Source organism: Spea bombifrons, chromosome 4, assembly GCF_027358695.1.
Source record: "Spea bombifrons isolate aSpeBom1 chromosome 4, aSpeBom1.2.pri, whole genome shotgun sequence".
Lineage (NCBI taxonomy): Eukaryota > Metazoa > Chordata > Amphibia > Anura > Pelobatidae > Spea > Spea bombifrons.
In genome coordinates this window covers 41,543,401-41,571,003 of record NC_071090.1, presented here as the reverse complement: position 1 = coordinate 41,571,003, position 27,603 = coordinate 41,543,401, and the positions used below count along the sequence as shown (strand labels likewise).

General features: G+C 37.8%; 1 protein-coding gene across 1 annotated transcript in view; it reads right to left on the bottom strand.

Moving 5' to 3' along the window:
- Positions 1-12,480: 12,480 nt before the first annotated feature.
- The window catches only part of PPM1H (protein phosphatase, Mg2+/Mn2+ dependent 1H), a 56,784-nt gene continuing 41,661 nt past the window's right edge, over positions 12,481-27,603 (bottom strand). Inside the window, exons 6-10 of the mRNA XM_053464504.1 lie at positions 27,073-27,191; positions 20,920-20,983; positions 19,547-19,654; positions 13,543-13,694; positions 12,481-12,976 (exon numbers count right to left, since the gene is read on the bottom strand). Coding sequence (XP_053320479.1) covers positions 12,829-12,976; positions 13,543-13,694; positions 19,547-19,654; positions 20,920-20,983; positions 27,073-27,191 — 591 coding nt within the window. The 3' untranslated portion in view covers positions 12,481-12,828. The remainder of the gene's footprint in view (positions 12,977-13,542; positions 13,695-19,546; positions 19,655-20,919; positions 20,984-27,072; positions 27,192-27,603) is intronic.

Below are 27,603 nucleotides of genomic sequence, written 5' to 3'. Positions count from 1 at the left end.
ACATTTGATTTAGAGCAGGTGTATTATGCTCTATACTATACATGGAAGCCATAACCCACACATATATCACTATTTCTGTAATTCATTTTTTCGAATGGAAGGAACACTAATTCTAGTTCCCTAATTTAATAAGGTGTATTTTAATTACGTTTGTGCTTCCTGTTTCCATATTTCTGAAATACAGATGGGATGGGATTATTTAAAATGATGAAATCTAAATCAGCGGTGTACTTTTAGCACTGGGACGCTGGTTTTTTTGGTTATGACCCTGCCTCTAGCTTCAAGACAGTGACCGACGGTCCTGCTGCTACTTTAACAACTGGCAGGTCTGTGTACACCCGTTGCTGAGCATTGACCTTCATCTGTGATGTAAGTCTGTGTTAATGCTGCAGAGCAGCTATGACATCACGCATCAGTGTGCAGCGTGTCCTTCAAGTGCGCTGCTAGCTAGCTGGACTCTGGAGAGTGTCATTGTGTGTCCCCTCGTGAAAAGTCCAAAGTCCTGAGAGTGCAGAAATGGAAGAGAAATGCTGGGATAAAGCAGTTTATATATTTGTGCAATAAATATTATTGCAAACATTACATGTTATGTGGGTGTTATTTTAAAGAGTGGGGTGCCAAACATAAGATCCGCCCCGGGTGCTTTCCTCTGATCGGAATACTTCATAATTTTGCAGAATGAACAGTATTGAATAGTTAAACCTCAGTCCTTGCAGGGAAATAGCATTTATATTGAATTCAAATAGATTAAAACAATACATTCCCTTAAAGTTTATAGTTAAGAGTAAAAAAGCTAAAACATCTTACTAGAAAATTAGCGAGACCATGTGTCAGCTCAACCAAACGGAATACAGGATAAGTTGTCATAATAAAATTATGGATTCTAGTGTATAAAAGTATTATGAAATATATGTTTGATTTTTTTTTTTTTTTGCTTTTAAGCTTCTTTTTTTGTTGATTTTAAAAGTGACAAAAATTAATAAAGTAAAAGGCTGCTAAGAACTTTTAGAAACATTCTTATCTTATATTACCAACTGTAGCCCATAGTGAATTATTCAAATTTCTATTCTAGAAATAATAGTGTTTTTAATGGGGAATAAAGGTGGCTGTTATATTGTAACTTTGACATTTTACCTGTGGTACTTTAAAATATGTGGGTGAATAAAAACAATAATAGAAGCAAGTCTTGTGCCTGCTGCCTCGATCCCTGAATATATATAAAAAAATAAATTTGGAAATACAGTATATTGTTAATGGCAATATGCGTGCAAATGGAAATAATATTGAAAAAAATAAGAAACGCTTTCAGATAAAGGACTAGAAATGTTTATTCCATCACTACGACTTCCAAGAGTTTTTGTGCTTTGTGGAATCCAAGCACCAGACATCCATATTCCATATTCCAAGTTCCATATGCTGCCTATATTGTTCCTACAATGTCTCCTGCAGGGCAATCTAATCTGAAGCAATAGAACAGATCCAGCGAGTTAAGAAAATATCAACAACGAGTTTCTGAGTTTTTACAACTATTCAGGAGATGATGAATGAAGACTTGCTTTACAGGGATTACAATTTTTTCAATATTTTTTCAATGGTATCAGTGCTACTATATGTCTGCATAACGTCGATTAATTTTTAATGGAAACTTTTGCTAAATTAAAATAAATGGGCATTATTAGAGAAAATAAATCAGTTCACATTCTGTACCCCTTGTTGCTCTTGTGTAGTGTTTATTTATACATTTCTTAAATTTTTTTGCTGTTTTAAAAAATCTGGAAGCACTGATTTATATAAACTACAAATTCTGCTTAATCCTTTCGCATTATATGGTCTGTCCAAGAGAGAACCCTGCACATAAATGTGTTGGAATTAAGAGCAATAAGATTAGCTCTCCAAGGTCTAGTTCATTTGAATCCCTCAGGTTCATCAGTAAAAGTCCAATCGGACAACAGGACAGCTGTTGCATTTGTCAATCACAGAGGGGGTAGGAGGTCAAGGAGTTTATGCCTAGAAGCTCTGGACCTTTGGTCTTCGGCTCTGAGAAACAATGTTCGACGTGCCGTTCATTTACCGGGAGAGGCAAACTAACTAGTAGATTCTCTATCCAGTGTCTGTCTCTGGCTACAATACAATTAAAGATGTCTTTATTTCACATAATAGAGAGCAGACTGGGCAAGAGACAGATAGATCTCTTTGCTTCTCAGACCTCAGCTTAGATTCCCAAACTTGGACAGAGGGGGCTTGGAAGATGGATGCAATGTCTTTACTTTGGACAGAGCTTCCAGCCTCTTATGCTTTTCCCCCTTCATATACACTGATGAAGGTACTGGAGAAGATTTGCAAGGACCGGGTGCCCAATCTGGTTCTAGTATATCCAATCTGGCCCTCCAGACCTTGGTATACCTTGATTGTAATTCTCCATTTTTTGTCTTCTTAGAGTACCACCATCCTCCCAGACAGGACCAGCAGACCAAGGACCCTACTAAATAGATTTCATGGAAGTTAAGGCACTTGCAGATGCTTCTTTGGTGGGAGGCTTGATACTTCTCACAGCCACTCTTTTTTTTTTATAATTACTTTTCATGGATAGTTTTGTTACATTTAACATGTTACTGTTTGTCAGTTTTCAGGACTCATCTTCTGTTACAATGTTTTCTTCTATTACTGATCCAGGGCTGTTAACATATTGAATTGCCTGTGTTTCCCTTTATTATGGGATTTGTTAATAAATGTTTTTGCAGATTCATCGGCATGGTGTGTTTATTCTTAATTTACATGGTACTTTATATGTACAGAGCGCCTTATCTTCTTTCCTGCAATATAGAGATCGTTCTACCGGAAGAGTTAACCATCTGCAGTTTCCCATTTTAACATCTGAGGTGATTAGGGCTCCTGCTCTCAGCACGGCTGTCCTGATCACCTGATTGGCTGAAACGCTGTTGCTGTGCACAAGCGCAGCTCAAGCGTTTTCAGCTTGGCAAATGTAGCTCTGGGAGGCTGCCGCATACCCACTAGCTTTGCTAGGTGGTTCTGCTCATCCCTAGGACAAAGAGTGTCTGCAGATCATAGATTCCTGCAAACTCTATGTCTAAGTGTAGAGGTCATATGTGGTGGCAATGCTCTTTTAAATAAAATTGTCATGATAAACTCTAATGCCCTTTTTATTATGTTGATCAATATATTTCCTTTTAATACTACTGGCTCAATTAGTCACTTTTTATGTAAATAATGTGACAAAAGGCCTTTTAAAGAGATAGTGCTGGAGGGGCATCTAGCAAGAGCCCTGTGTGCAGGTGCCTCCTTTTCATGTCATCAGACCATGGAGGAGGTATAGTGCTGCTGGTTCTACTAGAGCAGGGGTGCGGAACTCCAGGCCTCGAGGGCCGGAAACAGACCAGGAATTACGGGAATCGTTGCTTTGAACGGAAACCATTTAATCAGTTTCAATCAAATTAAAAATCAAAGTTTATACCTAAAAAGGTCTTGAAAGGTTAAGTGATGCTGCATCTTTCTGAATATTGTGGGTACTAAAAAGTGCGAGTTAACTTCTTTGGAAGCAATATAACAATTTCCACTTTAGTGAAAATCCAGAAATAATGACGTGCTTTGCCATTATTACACATAAATACATATACCTCAGTCTGAGAATATGTGCGACACTTATGTATGGTATGTGGGTATTTTAATATAATTATCAACAATTTTGTACAACCTCTCCTCATAAATGTCTGTATAGGCAATGGATGTATTTGGGTATTAAGTGGCTCTCAATGTTTGTCTTCAGTACCTAATATTTTAATAGAGGTCTGTGAATTATTTTAGAGTTTACATGCCTATCAATAAGTTACCTTAGAATGAAACCATTACAATTTAACGGAAAATGAGTTACTATATAGCCACACATTCTCAGCTCCTAAGTTACAATAATGAGTTACCATAAACCACACATCATATAGATAAATTTAGCTACTTAAATGTTGCTAGGATACAGGAATAAAAATAATTACTTAATTTACAACTCATACGGATGTGCTCTAAAACTGAAAATAAAAATGCAAAAATGTTTGCAGTAGTTAGTTTAGTTTAAAAATAAATAAAGCATTTCCCCCCCACCCCTTTTATTACATGAAATTACATAGCACCAGCAGAAACTGTAGTGCTGTTACAGGCAGTAAAATATATTAAATCATACACATTAACACATACTGGTGCAAAAGAAAAAGAGGGCCCAGCTGTTGATACCTGGATGATTATGTAATGTGACACCAAAGCAGCAAATTTGGTTGGTTGGATGGATAGTGTTGTCAACAGTAATGGAGATGTCAGGAATTGTGGACAGAGGGGATGGCGGAGTAACCATAAGATATGTCTTGGATATGTTGAGATTCAGATAATGGGACGCCATCCATGATGCAATTCCAGAAAGAAAGTAGGTAAGGTGAGTTAGAAGAGAGGTTGAAAGGTCACGAGAGGAAGTGTAGAGTGTCATCAATGTATAGGTGGCACTGGAAGCCAAAGATACCAGTTGTCCAAGGGAAGAGGTGTAGATGGAAGAAAGTAGTGGCCTGAGAACTGAGCCCTGAGGAACACCAACAAATAATGTAGAATGTGTTGTGTTTGTAATAGGTATATACAGCCAGTTTGTCACATATATGCGAGGATGCATCCTAACAAATAATTTTTCTGTGCCTGAATAATAAGCATTCATGGCATAACAGTAGACAAAGCTTCGTGCTTACGCAGTACCAAGAGGCCCTACAATTCCGTACTCTCTGTTAGGGCTGTAACTTCTAATGGAGAAAAGATTGAGCCAGGACTTGAGCCACCTAGTGGCAATGCCCCTACACTTCCTTGTGCTTGCCTTTGGTTTTGAAAGTAGATGCAAGGGTGGGGGACAACCTGTGACCTTGCCCTAGCCACCAAGGTCCTTAGTTAGTGTTATTCCCTGTCTTCTCTTTCACCACTAGACCTACATTCCCATTAGAGTACATATAACATCATACCGTGTTTCCCCGAAAGTAAGACAGTGTCTTACTTTCTTTTTATCCCTAAAAGCCCCACTATGTCTTACTTTCGGGGTATGTCTTATATTGGGAAAAAATTGAGAGTGATGGGAGTTATGATGTACTTTTAGAGCATAATTAGATCATGAAAAAGACATTGGAAATGGTACAGCATAACACCCATCACTCTCACACACCTACCAATCCACACACATATACCAATCCACACACATATACACCAATCCACACGTATACACAAATCCACACACATATACACTAATCCACACACATATACACTAATCCACACACATATACCAATCCACACACATATACACCAATCCACACACATATACACCAATCCACACACATATACACCAATCCACACACATATACACCAATCCACACGTATACACAAATCCACACACATATACCAATCCACACACATATACACCAATCCACACACACATACACCAATCCACACACACATACACCAATCCACACACACATATACACCAATCCACTCTCACTTAATGCTTTCCTACCTTTCCTTTCTTCTTTCAGCTTCTTTTCCTCCTCTTCGCTCCTCTTCTTCAGTTCTGTCTTCTTCCTGGTTCAGAGGGCACGGACAGCGGTGGGCGCGGCTTCAGTGTTGTGCGCCGGGATCTGACAAGAAACCCCGGCGCACAACAGCTGTTGCCGCGCAGATCACAAGGGAGCGGTATCGGAGGTCATTAACAGACCTCCGGCTCCCTTGAGTGATTTTAAGCCGGGTTGAACCCGGCTTAAAATCACTCAAGGGAGCCGGAGGTCTGTTAAAGACCTCCGATACCGCTCCCTTGCGAGCCTGCTCCTCCAGCGGCGGACATTACTGTCCGTCTCTGGAGGGGTGCCGGGTGCCGCAGGTTGGCACCCCCTGGAGTGTGGCGCCCTGTGCGGTCGCACACCCCAAAGGTCGGCCCTGCTCTAAGGGGCCGGCCTTAGGGGTCTGCGGCCGCACAGGGTTTAAATAAAAACATCGGGGGTTTTTTTCAACTTTATTTAACATCCTCCATGTTAAATAAAGTTAAAAAAACTTTATTTAACATGGAGGATGTTAAATAAAGTTAAAAAAAAACCCCGATGTTTTAATTTAAATCCTGTGCGGCTGCAGACACGTAAGGCCGGCCTTGGTGGGGACTTCCCGGCCCCTTAGAGTGGCGGACCCGGCAAATCCCCCGTGTTTCCCCGAAAGTAAGACATATGTCTTACTTTCGGGGTACGGCTTATATTAGCCGACCCCTCTGAAACCCCCGATACGTCTTACAATCGGGGGTGTCTTACTATCGGGGAAACACGGTAGATGTAGGTTTTGGCTAAATAGTTATGACAAGTTGTATCCACTTTATTTTTGTTGAATGTTTGAAACAGCAGGTTACTTACCATCTGAAGCCACTAAAAGAGACAGCATTCATCAAAATAACCTCCTAAACTAATGTTAGACCTGTGTACATTGTTATTGTTCAACTTTAGTATAAGGGTATATTACTACTGCTGTTGTGTGTTTCAATTTAATAAACAGACCTGTAAGAATATAATGGAAATTTGTTCAGTGTGGTTTGTACATTTTGTTCCATTTCCCTGTAATATTGCAGTCATGAATCCTCCAGGTATTCTAAACCTTTTATGATGTGATTCTGAAGAAACAACTCATTATTAATACAAAACAGACAAAGTGATTCTTTGGAATATCACCTTTATAATGTACCTTTAAAATGTTAATATATTTTATTACATCTTTCTTCATTGCACTTTAAATACATTTCAAAACACATAAAATATATTCCCGTACTAAACTTTTTTCCAAGCTACAAAAGACTAACATTTTACATTCACAAGTGGAGGTTGAACCATTAGTTCAATCATTTAAATCCAGGAACATAATGCAAACATTTACAAATAGACTTCATTTAAATTACAAACCACCATTTTCAATTCTGGCCAAAGAATAAGGAGAAGAACAGAACATATGGGCCCAACATAACAAAAAAGGGATGTCAGAAGTATAAGGAATGGCTAGCTATCTTGCATTTAAAAAATAGAACGGATATACACAAGCAGTGGTAGAGACATGCATTACAGATGAGCGAGGATTTTTTGTTTGGAACGGTTATGTTTCATGGTTAATATGTGACCGATCATTTTAATTTGCCATGTGAAGCAGTGGAGGACTTCTGGTTCCATTGGTGCTATAAGGTACATCATCGCAATACAGTGCATTTAGTATTGCGCTGGAAGCAAGGAAGTGTTACCATCGGATAATGAAGGACCTTAAAAGAATCCATAGGGTGTAAGAGGGGGGCTATTGATAAAAAATATATCTCATATTACTTTAAATGTTCTTGATGTTTAAATTCCATATAGCCAAAACAAAATACGGAAACACAAGTTGTCTGTTCTATGTTACGGCAACTTTGGGAATGCAAGTGAATATCAGATGGTTAATGGAACCAAAATTCTGCATGAAGAATTCTATCATCAGACTGGATGACGAATTACAGCATAGATAAAAGATGTCTATTTCTACAGAGAGATTATTGTACAATGCAACTGAGAATGTTGTAAACTTAATGAAAAGACCCACCCTAATTCCAACTCGTCAAGCCATCTCTGGAAACTGGATGGATTTCACTAAAGTGATTCAAAATCCAATTCCAAGATTTTCTAAGAATTCATTATGCAGCTGGTCTAAACATGTAGATTATACGATCCTTCAGATGTACAAGAGACCTAAATCTAAAACATCCATGACATCTGCTTAAAGACTGCAGAAGCTAAGAATCTTTAACCCCAAACATACTTAAATTGACAAAGGAAAAACTTACATTGGAAAAATAAGGCTAAATTAAATGTGTGTATGTATGTATACATATATATATATATATACGATGTAAAAAAATAGAGTATTGCAGAGTATGCGGTGATACCTTTTTTATTGGACTAACATAATATTAAAAAGACAAGCTTTTGAGAGTTATCCTCCCTTCATCAGGTCTGAAGCAATACTAATCAAGTGATGGTATAAGAGAAGGGGGGGGTTGAGTGGGGTGTCGTAAATAATAGGTCTGGAGGTGAGAAATGCAGAGAGGTAAAGAGATAACCCAGGGACAGAACAAATAAACTTAGGGAAACTTAGGGACAGCAATTAGACATTGGATGACTAGATGAAGTTCATATGAAGTTCTGGTAGTGTGTAAGGAAACCAGAATCCACATTAAGTCCCTCTTTTATGGTGTTAAAATGTGTAATCATTTTCATCTCAAATGTTTTTCTTTCCTGAGAGTCTCTGAAATTTCCTTTGAGTACTTTAATTTTTAGGTTTTGGATGGAGTGATTGTTCTGTGTGAAACGATGTCCTACCGGGGTGCATATATATATATATATATATATATACGAACACATACACACACACACACACACACACACACACACACACACACACACACACACACACACACACACACACACCGGTAATTTGTAACAGTGGACCTTGTTGGATACCAAGAATTCCAAATCAACTGGTATCTTTTATGACTAATTGCCTTTTATATATATAATTACCTTATAATATATAGAATATAATATTGCAGCGTGCAAGATGTGATATATTTCAATATCAAATTTGCCACCACACAAATTCAATCTGAAGTCACACCACTGAGCAACGGTGATCAATGGCATTTGTAAAAGAAACAGAAATAAAAAAGAGACCATGTAGGTACAAAACTGGAGAATACCAACTGTAACAAGTACCTTCTGTTACGGTCTACAGTGCTGATTAACACAGCTTCCTATATCTATATCCAGCACATTTATAAAACAAACAATAGAAGTACTGTTTAAATGATAAATATTAAGGTTTGATTTGCATTTGCAAAATAACAGTACAATATATCAATGTCATATGCCTAAAGAATTAATGTTTAGCTTTATTTGTAAAATACATAATTATTCTTTTTGAATAAACGTAGTTTATGATTTTATAGTGTACAAAAAATATAACAATCGGGGGTAGAATTACAAATACTGTTTCAATGTCATCTCCGAGTTATCGTTTTCACATTGAGAGTCTTTCTAAGCAGTGCATAGATTAAGGTTTCAAACACTGAGTGTGGTTTGCATGCATAAAGTGCCAGCCACATATCCCAGGACTGGTGGTAACTTCACATGACTCTTGCATCTCCTTAAATGTAGTAATTGACACATTCAGCTTTACAAACATTATTTATTCTGTTTTGCTTAAGGATCAATCTGATTTAAGCTTTTCTTAGTGAGCCATTTTTGGTCTACCATGTAAAAAACAAACCAACCAACCCCAACAATAAACAGTGTATTGAGAGATAAAGACCACCGTCTTCCTACATTTTCCTTGCAGGAAAATACAGTCTCTGCACCTTCTCAAAGTGGAACAGAGGAAAAGCTGGTGGGACAGAGTTGCTAAAGTGGGACAGTTAGGAGGCATGATATTGGCATTGTGACATTTAGTTTAGTAAATAAAAAACTGAACTGTATCAGTTACATACAACATTATTATTAAATAAACAATAGTGTGAATCACTGGTGTAACTACAGGGGTGTGACCCCTGCGACCCCTTCTTCCTGTCTCCCGTGCCTTGTCAAAATAGTTTAGATCCAGGTCGCAAGGGCTCTTTCTAAACTATTTTGAACCGGCACAACGAGACAGGAGTGTACCGGGGTCACGTGATGTTACGTGAAACCAAGGCTGCTCGCATAGTGTGCGCGAGCAGCTAGAGAGGAACCTGAAGGAGTGGTGAGAGGTAAGCAGGGGTGTGGTGGCATGTATATATATATATATATATATATATATATATATATATATATATATATATATATATATATATATATATATATATGATATGTGTGTGTGTGTGTATGGGAGCATGGATGTGTACATGCATATGTACTTGTGTGTGTGAGCATGTGTACGTGTGTGTGCGAACATGAATGTGTATTTGTCTCTGTGTGTATGCATGTGTACTTGTGTGTGTGAGCATGCATGTGTAAGTGGGGTGAAATGGAGTTTGTGTAAACGAGTATGAGTAAGTGTGTGTAATTTGTGTAAGCGCGTTTACATTTGTTGTATGTCGGAAGGGAGAGCAAAGGTCAAGAAGGCACAGACTAGCTGTTCAAGTTGGGGGGCCTGGGGGCAATTTTCACACCAGGGCCCCATGGTTTCTAGTTACGCCCCTGGAGTGAATACTATTTTTGTAAGCACTACTTAAATAGGCATATTCTCCCTTCATTTGTCATATAATTGATTCATAAAATTCGTTTTGTTTTTTTTTACAGTATAGGTTTCTTTTTTTTATATCAGTAGCACAACCGATTACCTTTCAGTATTGGCACAAACAGTACTGTGCAAAAGTTTTTGACAGGTGTGAAAAAAATCCTGCAATGAAATAATTCTTTGAAAAATAGAAATGTTAATAGTTTGTTTTTTATTATCTAACAAAGTGCAAAGTGAGTGAACAGAAGAAAAATCTAAATCATAATCAATATTTGGTGTGACCATCATTTGCCTTCAAAACAGCATCAATTCTGCTTGGATCACAAGAGTCCTGGGGATGATGGTATGGCCCCCACAGAGCCCTGATCTCAACATCATCGAGTCTATCTGGGATAACATGAAGACGCTGCCTAAATCCACAGGACTGTGGTTAATTCTCCAAGATGTTTTGAACAACCTATCTGCTGAGTTCCTGCTGTTTGGAAGGCAAAGGATTGTCACACCAAATATTGATTTGATTTAGAGTTTTCTTTTGTTCACTCACTTTGTATTTTGTTAAATGATAGAAACAAACTATTAACATGTCTCTTTTTGAAAGTGTTCTTACTTCATAGCATTTTTTCAAACCTGTCTAAAAGGTGTGCACAGTACTATATCTATTATATATACATATAACACATCTTTGGATGCAGCATTCATCCTACTTTTAGCAGTGTAAATATTATATTAGCTCTATGTACTTGTACTTAGTTTTGAGGGTATTAAGTATGCATAAATGTAGGATAGAAGTATTTTACATTTTAACAAATGTTTATCTAGTTTAAGCATGGTGAAATGATAACACATTGCAGGGGTTCAAAGCACCCTACTTGGGACAAAAGGTTGTCTTCTTCATTCACAATGGGAAAGTTCAAAGACCTCCAATGTTCTACAGCAGTATACCCCCATAGCAGGACCCCAAGCATTATTTCTAATCTATAGCATCAATAGCACTGGGATCTCGGCTTGTACTATCATTAATACAAACAAGGCCGATGCCTCGCATGCATTTAGCTGGTAAGGGCTGCCACCATGAGGTTCTGCCCTTTGTTAGCAAGAAAGTAAATATAGAAGTGGGCCACCAGAAACCTTTAAACCCTTGGGTCAGGGTTTGCAGTAGTCAACAGCAATTGTCTAAGGTTATATGCATCTAACGCAGGCATACAATTGCCTTTAGCAATCAGTCCTGATTATATAAGAATTATATCTAAAAACATCAAGAAGCTCTCAAACATGTCGCGCTTAGAACTAGAAGTAACTAACTATATGGTTAGAGAGACTGCTCTGGTTTTGGGTGGCAGATTATTTAATGACAATACATTTTAACAATGCAAGCGCTGACAAAAATATACAGTTTGCTATCAGTAAGAAAGGAAGGAATGATGAGTGCAAAATAATTCCTGTCCGATTATATTCTCTGTCAATGCTGTAGCTGGCTTTAGTGTAAGGGTCAATAATCAGCTTTCTTGTTTCATTTCAAAAGGCTGCGACTTTGATTTGTTCTTTTGAGTGGAAACTTTAAACTGGCCGTTTGTGAGCCCTGGGAACATACAAGTTCATAACAAGAGTAACATTTACTTACTTCTGCTATTCGGTATATATAACTACATTTAGATCACTGGAACAAGAAATCGGGGGCTCAATTTGAGGTTTATGTGTTGTTCAACGTTAAGCTCTCATTGAAGAATAGAAGCTCATGCAGCGATTAGATTTATTGGAAAAGTCCACACACACACACCCAATCATACATTATCGTGTGATGCCTGCTTGTGGAAGTGGAGAGATAGCTAGATTAGTTTGCTATATTTTGATGCTAAAATTTAGGAGTGCAAAATGCCTTCATGTATTTATTAAAACAAATATAACTTAAATAGAAAATCCATAATGACCAGTAATGTGGTCTTTAACATAATGGTTAGGCTAGCTTAAGTAGTAAATAGTAAATCTGTCACCTGAGACACTTATCTCATGACATATACCTCAGTCTAACAGTCATATTAAAGTTAAAACGTAAGGACTATTATACTTCAACAAAGCTGTTTCGTTAGAATGTTCACTCTATCTCATCTTTCTGATACTTCCACCAGAGGGGACGGATAAATAAACGGTATGAGAAAAAATAAATTCTGTTAAAAACACCCAGGGAAGCGAGGATTTGGGAAGGCGATAGATACAGTTTATAGACCTAGACTTATCATCAAGAAAAAAAACATTTAAAACTCACCCCCATTGAAACTGTACCATATTTTAGACCTAACATTTTTTTTCTTTTACTTCAAGCTTTAATTATCCAGTTAAAGAAGAGTATATGGGTCAGGGTAACGTTAGTGAACAACACAACAAAATGATGGTACATTAGCAGCATTTAAATATGCTCTATCTGAATTTCCAAACCCACAAAGTAGGAAATGGTGTACTTGAATGATATGCAATGCCCCGTTTCATTCATGAAATTCCTCTGTGTGTTTGCATCACCAACAGAAGCTGCCCCAGCCAAGTAACTCATAATAGTCTGTTCCCATTTATCAAAGGTATGACGTAAACAGAGATGTCATCTCCCGAGCCCAGTCTGTCATTGGAAATCCTCCAGCCTCTGTCCTTCAGCACTCCTCGAGCCCTCATTACCAGATCCTGAGCTGCCAGCGTGTATCTATGAGTAATGCGAAATACATTTCAAGAAAAAAATGACTGTTCAGACAGCTGAAATAGAATTAAATTACAGAACACTGAGAGGCAAACTAAATGTTGCGCTTGTTACATTTCAGAGACCTAATGCTATATCGATCACATTGGCACTTAGGGGATTAAACAGCAACAACATTTATTATTTAGAACCACTAGAGCGTTCATGCGCACTGATATCCTCTAGGGAAGGTCCTACATTCTGGAACATTTTGCTAAACTTTTAGAAAACAATACCAAAAAACGTAAATGTTAAAAAGATTGAACACACTGACACATTGTATGTGTAATTTATTTTATATATACGAAATATAAATGGGTGCCTATATATCTCCTTCATGGTAACTGGAGTAATTATTAAATATATATACAGTACGTACGTACATATACTGTACGTACGTACGTACGTATATATACACACACACACACACATATATACACAGTATATGTAGAGGATACATCACATGTATACACACAGATAAAATACTATATACATCAATTTATATATGCTTTATGATAAGTATCTATACAAACCTGTGTGGATCATCAGGGTCACAATTGGCTAGAAAATTTGTAACAGCTTCTAAGACTTCTTCGTTTAAGAGTACATCCCAAAGACCATCGGTGGCCATGACTAGTACATCATCTGCACTGTGCTCATATTGTATTAGATCGTAGGCTCGCACCTGAAAGTACAGGAACATGGTCAAATAATATCCTGTATCTGTGTAAGACTAAAATGTTGGCCTTGTTTACCATCATGCTCAGGGCCGGCCCAAGCACTCCTGCGGCAAGTCTCCCTGCTCTGCCACGGTGCACGCTGCTTTACTGCTGAGCGCCGGAAATGACGTCATATTCCGGCGCTCAGATTACAAGCCGACACGGAGACTGAGCTAGAGGGCTCGCAGAGGAGAGAGAGGGGCGTCGAGCGGGTACTGACAACTTGATAAGCGAAAACCACTCGGCGCCCCTCTCTCTCTTCCGCTTAAAAAAAAAAAAAGGCACTTGGGGCAGCAAAGTGCCGCCTCTTCAAAAGTGCCACCTGGAGCAGATGCCCCAGTCTGCTCCACGTAAGGGCCGGCCCTGATCATGCTAATATTTTTATAACTCTTTACAGATATGGTAGAAGAATTTTTTAAGCATTCTGTTGTAATTTGATTCATAGACAGAATTTGATTCATAGACAGAATACTGATATCCACCAGCTTGTTAGAAGATATCACCCACAAGGGCAGTCTACACCCTGGCTTCCTCTGCTCCAGTGATGTTTTTAGATTTTGTGCTGCCCTAGGCCTGACAAAACTCACCCACCCTCTAAACCTTAATTTGCCCCACCTCTTCCTGCCCAGGCCACACCTCTTCTCCTCCCTCTGTAAACTCCACCTCTTTCTCTTTTGGCTACACCATTCCTCTTTTGGTCCCGCACCCTCCTCTTTAGGCGTCACCTTTTCCTCTCTGTATATTAATCATGGATGCTGAGTACCTACTTGTATATTTTGTTCTTTTTTGTACGATTTCAAATGTTTTCTCTATTATTTTAAGAGATAATAATGTTTAATTAAATTAACAACCATTTTCACCAAGATCAGTCATCCATGTCAACTATACTAAAAAAAAAAAGATGCTCACATTGGTTGAATTATCACGTGGTCAGTCCATGATGAAAGCATGATGTGTGTAACAGCAACCGCTGTTACTGTACATTCACACACACCATTTGCGCGGTACATACAGTGCCATATTTCTCAGCTTGAGTGTCAAACTTGTTCATGCTCACACAGTTATACATACACATTCATGCAGACACACACACATACATGCTCACATACAAACACTGATACAGTCATACATGCCGACTCCCTCATTCCCCTTTCCCTCACCTCAACCGCAGCTTTCTCTAAGGCCGACAAACTGAGCGTTATGTGACCCTGCAACATTTGAGGGATGGGGTGCACTTGGGGTCACTCATCAGGGGGGTGGCACATTAGCACACAGGGGCAGTTGCCCCCCGGCCAGTGCAAAATTGTTCAAAGGCCTGGGCAGCCCTTCCCTGTGTGCCAATGTAGCAACCCCCTGATGAGAGGCAACAGGGGCAGATCGCCCCAAGCTTGCCACTGCTCCTCGTGCAGTTCCGCAACATGGCAGAGCTTCCAGGCTCACCATCTTGAGGAAGTGCTGATAGATTTATGGAGAAAAAGAGGTACAGAAACGCCTAGGCCAAGATACAGCTCTGCACAAAGAAATAACCAATTATTGGTATGTGCTTTGGCTCTGATGTGTTACAATACAGACACAGCACACAGCGAGTTTCACATCTGCACAATGTTGTCTTCAGGCAATAGCAAATGGGTACAGTAACAGTACAGCACACTACACTCTTTGATCTCTTCATTCTCTGAAGTGAAGATTCTCTGAAGATTCTAGGGGCCCCATCCTAAGAGCCATAAGTGATCAAGAAATCACTACCCACTGTGCCTGAAGGCATCAAACCTTACTGAAAAAGTCTATGAAGGAGCTGTTTCACATGTAGAAAAACTATGGTATTTCTCAGCTTAAGCTGTTTTGTGCCCATAGTTTTGTACACAATTCATAGTTTGGTGACAAAGTCATTTTCATATTTTCATTATTTAAGACTGTCTTAATTCTAGTTACATGCAATTTCTGTGTTTACTTTCTTTAAAAATTATATACACAGCATCGTCACACAAAAGTCATTCTTCTTTGCCCACACCTTTGTACATAACCCTTTTTTATAACCTTATATATGCAGACATGCGATAACACACTGTACACTTCTTTGCTACCAGATAAGTACATCCAGTAATTTCAACTTTTCTACACAGTATGCTGCTTAGGCTCAAAAGTAGCCGTTTCCTTGCTTATTACAGACTAAATATAAAACACTACGTTTTTTATATTCTGGGTGCGACAATCATCTATACTGCTTTGGAAAACTCACTGTTACAGGCAGATTACAGCAGCAAAAGCTTGTATGTACAATTAATAAACTGGTTTACATCATTTACACAAGCCAGAGACAGGCTATCACCCACAGTGTAGATCATTCCAAGTTTGTAAATGATTCTTTTGTTGAACACATACTTAGTTTCCTCTTGGCTCAGTATTCCAACAGTCGGTACAAGCTTCTTGAATTTTCAATGAAACCTTCCAATGATCATTCAGAATGCTTGCACACCACTTTAATTAACCTAAGGAATGTCATAATTTAAACGAAACATGATGGCTTGAGCAAAAGCAGCCAAAAGAAAATTATATTCTGTATTGCAATTTGGAAATGGTACGCCTGGTTAGACATGCTGGTTAATCCTTTCAATTCAGCAATACATCTGTGGTCCACAAACTCGTCTAAACATGTACTTTATTTGGCTTAGTCCCACGGATGAGATGTTTTAATATGTTATCCTGCATTCTTCATTCTCGCTCTCTTTCTCTGAAAAAAGTAGTGTTTATAATACAAACACATTTCTCTAGCAATTGTGTTTTTCTCTTAGTTTGTATAGTAATACAGTTAAAGGGAAACCAGACCACAAAATAAAATTATTCATAGTTACCGTATTTTCTTTACAAACAAGCAAATGTCCCTTTGATGTTAACAATGTTTATTAATAAATTAAAATAATAGGGTTTTTCCAACAGATTACCGTAAGTGTTTTGTTTTAAAATTAAAGTTTAACCTACTTCAGACACCTGTAACATGTGTATTAACTCCCTTCCACCCTTCAGTCCCAGTCTCTCTCTCTTATCCCATCATTAACACCCCGGTCCCCTCATTAAGCCCCTCCCACCCTCTGGCCTGCAAATAAAATAAACTCCTCGTCCCCCCATCCTACTCTTCGGACTGATCTGGTCCCCAGTTCCCATCATTAACTTCCCTACTCCCCTCCTAAATTTAAAAAAAAAAAAAAAAATAATTGCTTTTTTCGGCCATTTAATCAAAAATAATTGTTAGTTGCAGTCCTAGTCACATAAACAATATAAAATGTGTATCCACCAGATTTGATGATGATTACAATGTTTAATTAACTAAAAACAACAGAATAAAAGATATGCGGTAGACCGAACAGTGGAATACGCACTTATTGAACATGCACTTCTTTACTTAAGACAGTTACATATGGCAGAGGTGTTTATTTTACATGTTCATAATAATGCAGACTGGTAATGTTGTGTAAATGCAAGGGAGAACCGGGCAGAAAAACCTACTAATGAGAATGCTAGAATTTCTTGGTCTAAAACTGAAATGTTAGTGTCAGCTCTAAACGGAGTCCATGCAAACTGCCAATAATATTTCTTGAACTAAATTTGACCTCTGAGTCATATTTAAAACTACTACACAAAAAGTCAACTTGGGTCATCCCAGACGTAACCATTGTTTTATTTAGCTCTAGAACAGATACAAGAAGAGTTGCATCTGAAGATGCCTTTGAAGATAGGATTACTAAGCAACGATAAACGCCAGTAGCGATACCAAGTTTCTTACATTATAAATGAAAATCAATCTGGATTTTAGATGATCCATTTTTAGGTCAGAAATGAGACTTGGATAAAACTACATTTCTGGCTTATTGGCAGGCTTTTAAGAAACTGATATAGCATGTACTAACACATTAGCTATATTTATGTCACTAAACCACAAAACGACACCCCTACGGAGGAAGAATTTGAATTAAAATCACACACAGTGTGCGATTTATTTCTAACATAAAATCTACGCAAAGTGGCAGATGTGAACACACTGTGTAACATGCAAATATTTTGTAGGTAAGTCTTCCGTTCCAAGTTCTTCAACTACTATTGCCATGAGACAAAGTCATCATTTGTCTGATTGTTTTATTCTCTGGAAGAAGTGTTACATATTCCCTAAAAGTAAGGGTCTTGATAGTTTTCCATACCAAAGAATCTAATTTAAGACATACAATAGTATCATGGACGAATGAACATATATGGTAAATTCCCTAATTATTCAAAGGTAATACAGTATAAGTTGCTGCCACAGCTAGAGTATAGTCGGGCAAAACTGAACCCTGAACTGAATGACATTATTCATTGTGATAACCCGTGACATCAGAAGCCAACATACGTGTAGATATAAATATTATTTCTGCTGTTGGAACCAGTGGCTGGGCGAAACACTGACGCAAATCATGTAAATGGTATTCTAGGACTCATTTTCACACAGACATACCCATGCATTAGGTTTTTAGGGCTATGTGGGAGCTGTGCTCATAAGCTTGAACCCAAAAGCCCTTAATCTTTATGCCTCCTATTAAGTCCAATCCTAAATACCGACTCGATTACTTTTGCTAAGTATCAAACCTAGTGCGTCTACATATTCGCTATCTATTTACTTTTTAATACTGTTTTTATATCACAGCAGAAGATATTATATTCCAGCATTTCTTAGAAAACCGTGTCGAAAAAAAAACATGAAATCATGCACCCATAAGCTTTTTCTTTTATTATTAATGCTAGGCTTGAAATTGAGCCACGATCAATATGTTTTTTTCTGCTGTACTCACTCCACATGCAAAATGAACTAAACGCTGTCCCCTTATACTCTCTCATGGTTTATAGCTTTTCCATAATAAAAAATAAACGTTTGAAAACCTAAAAAGGAAAGCAAATGGGTACAAAGTTTCCATAATATGCTGGTATGTTTTGAAGAAGGTAATGATTTTAATATGACTGAAAGGAACTGCAGAGACAGGCAAAATGCTAAGTAATGTTCTAGCATTTCTCACTTTGCACAGATTAGACTGAGAGGGTCAGACAGGAGAAAGCGGATATTGAAAATGTCAGAAATGCAGGGATACAAGGATTTTGTCTCTAAGTCACTGAATCAAACAATTCCAGCCTCAGACTGATAACCATTACCATCTAAAAGGCTTTTAGTGGAAATGGATCAAATGAGATGGTGGTTTCATTCCAACTCATAATGAGGAATGCCTCAAATGTTTCGGTGGAAACCAAAACAACAAGAAAAACACATATGTATGCAAACTCTCATTTTTTATTTTTTTTTTTTAAAGAAGCACCAAACAGCTAGAAGGAATAGTAAAAGGTATAGGTAAACTAGCCAATGCCACTCACCTGCCAATAGGTTTATATGCGTAATGTTTTAAAAGCACACTACAAACCAGGTAGGCAATATTTAGGAAATACTTGCACCAATAAAACTCTTCTTTCAATCAAATGAGCAGCGCTTTGCTTGGAAACAATGTTTTTCATGTCGCTGCTAGTTACAGCACGGTGACGTTCTTCCCATATGTAAAAAGTGGAGTGGTGATCAACATCTTTAGTACACATCAATAGTAGCTATTTTATAGTAAAAAGTACAATATATGTATTCTTCTGTTTTATAAATGTGGAATACATTACTGTAGTAATTAGGCATATGAAAGTATTTAGCCTGGCAATACAATATACTAGCAAGATATTGGCTGGATATTGCAGAGTACTCTTATTATGAAGAAAAATAACAGCAATCTTGCCTTATTAGATCGCTTATGACACTCACCTCTGGAATGGAGGAAAGAAAAGGCTTAATGTAGATATTGGAGTCATGGACTTTCAGGTCATGGTCACCAAGCCCTCTGGTTACACCAATTGTGGCCATCACACGTGCCTGAGGATTTCATAATAAAATCTGATATTGTTAATTCAATAAATATCTCCAATATGGGAAATCGAGCACTGCAAACATTTCATTAAATTATGATACATGATAAACTTTGATTAAGTCTTTGGAGTGTTCATAGTACTGTAATGATGCTCTGATGGTCTAACTGACAAGAATTCCAGCCTGGAGGCATCTCAAACACAAATCTAAATTGTAAATTTCACAGGGACTATTTGCAAGGGGTGAGGCAATTTCTAGAACACAACTGCTGCTAGCTTCTACTGACTGTTACCCTACCCATCATTGTGTAGGAAGCATCTAACCAAAATATTAATGAGTACCCTAACTATTTAATACTAGCATTTTAGGACTGCATTGGAGTATTTTTAAAATGAATAGTAGCTGCGTGGTTACACAAAAGAATCAAATTTTTTTTATTTGCAGCCACATACTGAACCCTTTGCTTCCTTAAATGACAGAGATTGGGGATCACATCAAAATAATGAGAACAATATACTCCATCATAGGTTTGCAATAAAACACATTGCTAATGGGTTTTATCTTTATTCAATTAATATGTCATTGACTTGAATGGAATTTCCATCTGAATTGTATAATGACTCACAATCGAATAGTTTGTTTTCAGAGCCATTATTTTGTCTTTTGTATATGTCATTTTTTTTCCTTCTGCAGAACATTTGGATTTACAGTTATTCAATGGTTTATATAAAGCGTTCGAACCCTCTTGTCCTTCCTTTGTGTTAATCGTGTAGGACTGACCTGAAGTCAAGGATCCTGAATCAGAAAACCTATCTGAAAACCAATTTTAATTATAGTGTATTGTTAGTTCAATTCTTTTTTTATGACTGCAAGATTGGATTTACATATTCTAGCCCATGAATATTGTTATTTGCAGATAGACAGTTGAAAGTGACATACATCCGGGCATTTGTGTTGGTTGTAGCAGCGCAGACCTCCACTGATTTTTTTCCCCAAGGGAAGATTGGAGGTACTTGCCAAGTGGCCCTTGTAAGCTTGCAAGAGAAGGGCCCCATTCTCCTTTTGTACCAGTTTGTTATGGATTGTGATTTCAACTGATTCAACTGATTGTAACAGCGCTACCGATTCTATTGGCACTATATAAATAAATATAATGGAATATAAAATCGATTCCAATATGTGTTCAGGGTGCAAGTGTGTTTTAGGCATAAGCCATACAAACACAATTCCATAATCTTCCATAGGCCTTTGTAGACAAATGACACTCTTACCTTTTTTCCTTCGCCATATATGAGTGGGAATTTTAAGTCATTCTCCTCAATAGTTTTATACGCCCTAATGGAAAAGAGAGAGAGAGCAGATTGTGCCAATTTCATTATATTCTTACAGATTAATTAAGTCATATTCCAAACCCCATTAGAGAAGACAAAAAAAAGAAATCCTAAAGCTTGTGCTTGTATTAAAAGTCTGAAAAATAATTAATTGGCTTCCAGATATTTTTTATTATATATGGCCTTGTAGAAAGGTCAAATCTATTATTATTTCTGCACACTGCCCTATCATATATATGGTGCGACCTGAGCAGCTTAAGGCTCTCAGTCTAAAATGCGAAAAGTGGGGCACAAATTTGTTATAAAAGTATATCACCATAATGTATAAAAAAAAAGGCTGATCAAAATATTGCTTCCTTAGGATACATATAATCATTATTTGCATTAAATTAAATTCGGGGTCCCCTATATGTTTACATTTGACACCCTGAAAGCCTATAGCAACCCTTGGCTCCACTTCTTGTATCCCGCCCCCTTTTTGCCTCACCCACTTATACATCCCCTATTTTAATGATTGTTACCTTTGCAACTTTTATGCACTAATTAACATATGTTTTGTCATGGCACAATAATGCATTTAACACTTTACTAGCTACATTTTGGATATTTTACAGTTTTTCCCTCAATTGAGCTTTTGGATCAAATGATTTAAAAAAAGGTAAAATAGTAGATTTTAATTGTAAACATTTCTTAATGTGCAAAACATAACATAGCAACATTGCGTGTTATGTTATGGCAACAACATTTCCAAAAATAAAATTACAATAGAAATAAAATAATGTAAAATATAATATGAAATGGTAAAACAACAACAAAAAAAAAGTAAAAACAACAAACTAAAGTGTAAAAGAGCAAATTATAATAAAATTATAGTGAAAAAATTACAGTGCAAGTCTAAATACAAGCGATAAAGTGTCAATCTTTGATCTTGGCTATTGGGTCTACAGCATCAACCTTATTAAAACAATATGTCCCCGTGGCAAATTTCCATCACCTGACCTGGCAACCTTTGAAAAAAGTTTTGCAGGAAAAGTAGTTTGGAGGTCAGGGGAAGGAGAATGACAGAATGGTAGTTAGATGTATAATCTAGGGAAGGCTTTTTTTTTTTTTTTTTTTTTTTTTTTATAAACAGCAGAGATTGCAAAAACACTGAAAAGGGAAGATAGGAGATTTGAAAAATAGGGTCAAGTGCAGGGCCGGCCTTTGGCCAGGGGGGCGCCGCCGCGCGGTCCGACGCCGTCGTCGCCCGGTACGCTGCCGCCAGTTGCGTACCTAGCAGGGGGGGGCGGTCCGCACCGGGTGCCGCTCATGAGGGGGGCACCCGGCACCCCTCCAGAGACGGACAGTAATGTCCGCCGCTGGAGGAGCAGGCTCGCAAGGGAGCGGTGTCGGAGGTCTTTAACAGACCTCTGACTCCCGTGAGTGATTTTAAGCCGGTTCAAGGATCTCCCTTGAACCCGGCTTAAAATCACTCAAGGGAGCCGGAGGTCTGTTAAAGACCTGCGATACCGCTCCCTTGTGATCCGCGCGGCAACAGCTGCTGTGCGCCGGGGTTTGTTGTCACAACACTGAAGCCGCGCCCACCGCTGTCCGTGAACTCTGACCCAGAAGAAGACAGAAGAACTGAAGAAGAGGAGCGAAGAGAAGGAAGAGGAGCTGTAAGGAGAAAAGAGGAAAGGTAGGAAAACATTCAGTGAGAGTGGATTGGTATATATGTGTGCGGATTGGTATATATGTGTGGATTGGTATATATGTGTGGATTGGTATATATGTGTGGATTGGTATATATGTGTGGATTGGTATATGTGTGGATTGGTGTATATGTGTGGATTGGTATATATGTGTGGATTGGTATATATGTGTGAATTGGTATATGTGTGGATTGGTATATATGTGTGGATTGGTATATATGTGTGGATTGGTATATATGTGTGAATTGGTATATGTGTGTGGATTGGTATATATGTGTGGATTAGTATATATGTGTGGATTAGTATATATGTGTGGATTGGTATATATGTGTGAATTGGTATATGTGTGGATTGGTATATATGTGTGAATTGGTATATGTGTGGATTGGTATGTGTGTGGATTGGTATGTGTGTGGATTGGTATATACGTGTGGATTGGTGTATACGTGTGGATTGGTGTATACGTGTGGATTGGTGTATATGTGTGGATTGGTGTATATGTGTGGATTGGTGTATACGTGTGGATTGGTGTATACGTGTGGATTGTTAAGTGTGTGAGAGTGATGGGTGTTATGCTGTACCATTTCCAATGTCTTTTTCATGCTCTAAAAGTACATCATAACTCCCATCACTCTATACTGTTCCATACAGTGGCAGAGCTGGGAGGCAGAGGCCTTGCACCCCCACCGCAGGACTCCTGAAAGGTAAGTGAACTTCAAAGAGGGAAAGGGTAGATAGTTAGGAGGGGGTAGATAGGGAGAAAGGAGTGAGACAGGGGAAAGGGGGTAGATAGGGCAGAAGGGAGTGAGAAGGGGTAGATAGGGCAGAAGGGAGTGAGAAGGGGTAGATAGGGCAATCATACTCCTATCATGCCAAGTCTGCGAGTACATCCTGGAATCTGGGTATGCCTGGGCATGATAGGAATGTGATTGCTGTTAATCATATATATATATATATATATATATATATATAATATTTTTATTTAATTGTTTTGTCCTATTTTGATGTGTTACTTACTTTAAATAAAAGTGTTAGATTTTTTTATGGTGTGGGGGGGTCATATTCGGTTTTGGCCAGGTAAATGCTGCACTTTCGGTTACAGTCCAGAATTCGTTTCGGTGCATCCCTACTACTAAACCAGACAATGAAGTGGTAGGCCTACACCACATCAATGTTTGGCGTAGTATATAGTGATTGGGGATTTGTTACAAGTTTTGTTACAAGTTTTTATTCCTTTCTTTTTTTGGGATGGGGGGGCGCCAGAGGAGTAGTCCGCACAGGGCGCCAGAACACCTAAGGCCGGCTCTGGTCAAGTGGACAGGTAGTAAGGACTTTATAAACCTTTTCAGGGGTGATAAGACTAAAGGTAAATGTGATTTCCTTTATAGAGGGTCAGGTGTGGGTATTTGAAAATCTGGAGGCTATACAGAGGCAGGGGAAGACCAATTAAATTTGATTGGTGTGGTCTTCTTTGTGACACCAAAGGAGGCGATAAGGGATAAAAGTGTAGAGGCAGCAGGGGAAGAAGGACCGTTGATACAGAAAACCTAGTTCTCCCTATTATTAGTAAGCTGTGACTGCTCTTCCTGTGAGAGCTGTTAAAACCTTATTGGTATTTCTGAAAAAAATTGTCATATTATGCATCTATCACCATAAATACTCACACTTGTTCTTGGTAAGCCATGTGACACCTGAACCAAATACAACAGGCTACATGACTGCTGCTTTTACCATTTAGTTTTATCCATTAAAGAATGAAAATGTCAAACGTGATGACATGTAATGTAATGGCACATACTATATTACAACCGTTGCTTTGATATGCTATACATCTGCCTCCTATTTGGATACAAGCCATATTGCTATACAGGAATTCTGGGATAAAGTTATTAATGTGGGCCATTCACCATATTAACCAAAGGCATGTTCCATCTGCATTTAAGGGACAAATGGATGGGTAGCGGGGCGTGTCAATCTCCAGGTCAAACCCAAAGAGTTCCCAGGTATGGCTATAAAGAAATAATTGTATACTTGTCAAACTAGATTTCATTTGAATTTAGGGAGTCACCATCAATTTACTGGATCAAAATGTATAGTTTAACTTTATGTGATGTATATATTAAAATACACCTTTGGCATAGCATCAGTTTCATAAGGGTTTCATTGGTAAGTTCTTTCTAGTCACTCATTGCACTCTCTGAAAGGACACTGAAAAGCACAATGAAGATTACAATAATTTCCACCAGCTCCACTTTATTCATTAGGCTAAACACGCATGTCACAAATTAAATCAGGCTAATCAGTTTTTCCTCTCCTACTTATTTTGTCATCTCCTCAAAGATTATTAAGCACTTTTTAGAATTCTTTTTTTTGGCAGTGAGAAGACTGAACTCGCATAATCAAAGGAAAGGTCACTCTGAATGGATTTAAAGTGAAGTTTCTTTTAATCAGATCCTCAGAGAGAAAAAGGCCTTCTCAGTTAGAAGAGGGGAAAAAAAAAAGAAATAAAATGAGTCCCGGGTGCTTAACAGCTTGGCAAAAAGCCAAAAAAGCTCAACAAAGGGACTGAAAAAAGAAAATGTATATTCCTGCATACTAATTCATTTAATTAAAAGGACATGAAACGTGCGTATAAGCACATATCTGAGAGATATTCTCTTTTATGAAGGACGTCATATGTAGATTTCAGTGTTATTGGTATATATGTATATGAATAATGAATATTTAATTCCTATTTTATGAAGCAATATACCAGATAGGGTTAGAATCTTTAAGAGGTGGGGGTATTCTGGCTTTTCTTTTAGCACAAGAGATCCTTTAATGGACAAGAATCAGTCAGGGAGTAAAATGAGTGGAAAGCAGCATATTTATATTTAATAAGATGTGGCGTGGTAGACAACACAAAATATATTATGTTCTATGATATATTCATTTTATATCTGTAGCACAACTAGTATTCCATAACTATGAACCAAGTGTAAAAGAATGTGAAGAAACAGCCAGCTTTTATACCTTCCATCTGTATGTTTAACAATCACATGTGTTTCTTTGTTGTATTGCGCAACCATTTTAGACACTTAAGTTGTTATCTGGTGGCTATTTTCATCAGAGCAACTGGGCTCAGATCTGAAACATGGACGTGATCCTTTCATAGCCTGGCTAACCTGCTTATCAAAGTTGTACCATGGAATGTGTATGTATATCTAGAAAGGCTTGGTGCTCCCTATGAGCTAAGAATTCCGTAAGATGACATTTCTACTCCATCACAGACCGGAAGCTGTATGTATTATAATAACGGTCAGAATATATTCAAAGTGGGAAGCGCAAACTATGCTTTGTAGGCTTTAACATCTAGTTAATGAAAGGGGAGATTTAACATAAATGTTTGTCATGAATAGCATATTTTATTCTCTGCTACTTAATACAATTTGGTGGGGATGCCAGATGCGGTGGGAATGTGAGACAGTCCAGATTCATTGCATAAACCCCATATTTAATTGTTTCATAATTATATTATTATTAAAACAATGAAATGAAATGTGGGTAAACCGTGAGACACAATTCTGATTTGGACATATATTTAGAGATATTTCTCTCTACAGGATGCCCAGTGTGCCAGTCTATGTTTAGTATACTTTCATGTGTGGCAGACTTCCATGGTTAAATGTGCTGTTTCACCAAAGATGAGTCACAAAAGTAGATATAAATTGCATCAGCTAAAGAGGAGAAAGGGAGACAATCTGTCTTTAATTTAAAATAAAAATAAAAATTACGTAATTTAAAATGTCCTATCATTTAAAACTGTATTTGTAGTATTCCTTAGACACTGGTGCTACTTAGCAATAGAGCCCTGTCATTGAAACCTTACCAATTAAAAACATGCTTTTAATTATGCCAAGGAAATTATTTCAGATACATGGAAGGAAAATAAAGGCACCCCTCCAGTTTTTTCTTTTATATTATCCATTCTATTTCCATAAGTTACATTTATGAGGAATACATATACTTAGTAGCCCTGTGCAATGGCACTCAAGGACTTGAAACAGCAGCGACATTTATAGGACTGCCTAACCAATATATCATACTTATTGCAACAAGACAAGACAAGCAGGTTCTTGATAGAACTAAACAAGAAACACAAAAAGTTACAAGGAAAACAATATTCCATTTTCTGCAATTTTGTGTATATCTAACAAGAACATAATAAACGTTTGTTAGAAGAAAATAGAGAAACTGTACAAAGATCTTAAAACCAATGAGATGTTATACATTTTAACAAAATATGTAGACAGTTTATTCTGTTCTAACAATACTGTATGGTGAGCCACACAATGATATGTAAATTCTCATATTTCATTTTTAAGGTTCCCTGAAAATATGATAAAAAAATGCATTTCCTTACCATCCGGTCATATTAAAGTCTCTGTAAAGCATCATTTTCCCTAGTTCTTTGCGCTGAACCCTCCTTGGAAATTCTAAATGTGTAAACTCATTTCCAAGAAGGTGGGGCTGTAGGAAAGCCTGCAGATGTAAAAAACACAACATGTAAAATAGATTGGAATACAAGACATTCTAATGCATTGCAAGTGAACAAACCTTTGTACAAACAACTTATACTAGACAAGCCCTAGCGCTTTTATTTAAACAGCTCCTAGACCTGTGAGCATTAAAATAAGGGTTTTTGGAGACTTAAGCCATCATATGCAGTTTAATACAATTGATTGCTGTGTCCAGCAACTTATTCCGGCCTAGGCTGACTAGCAGATCCCCTGCTACAAAACTGTAGTAGGTAGTAGTAGATAGATAAGTGGAGGACTGGCAACAAAATCCTTGTGGTGGACTAACAAAGATTTAACTCCTTAAAGACATATGTCATGGAAAACTGGTGATTGAGGACCAAGGATGGATCCTCCTAGGTCATGGGGTTTTAGCA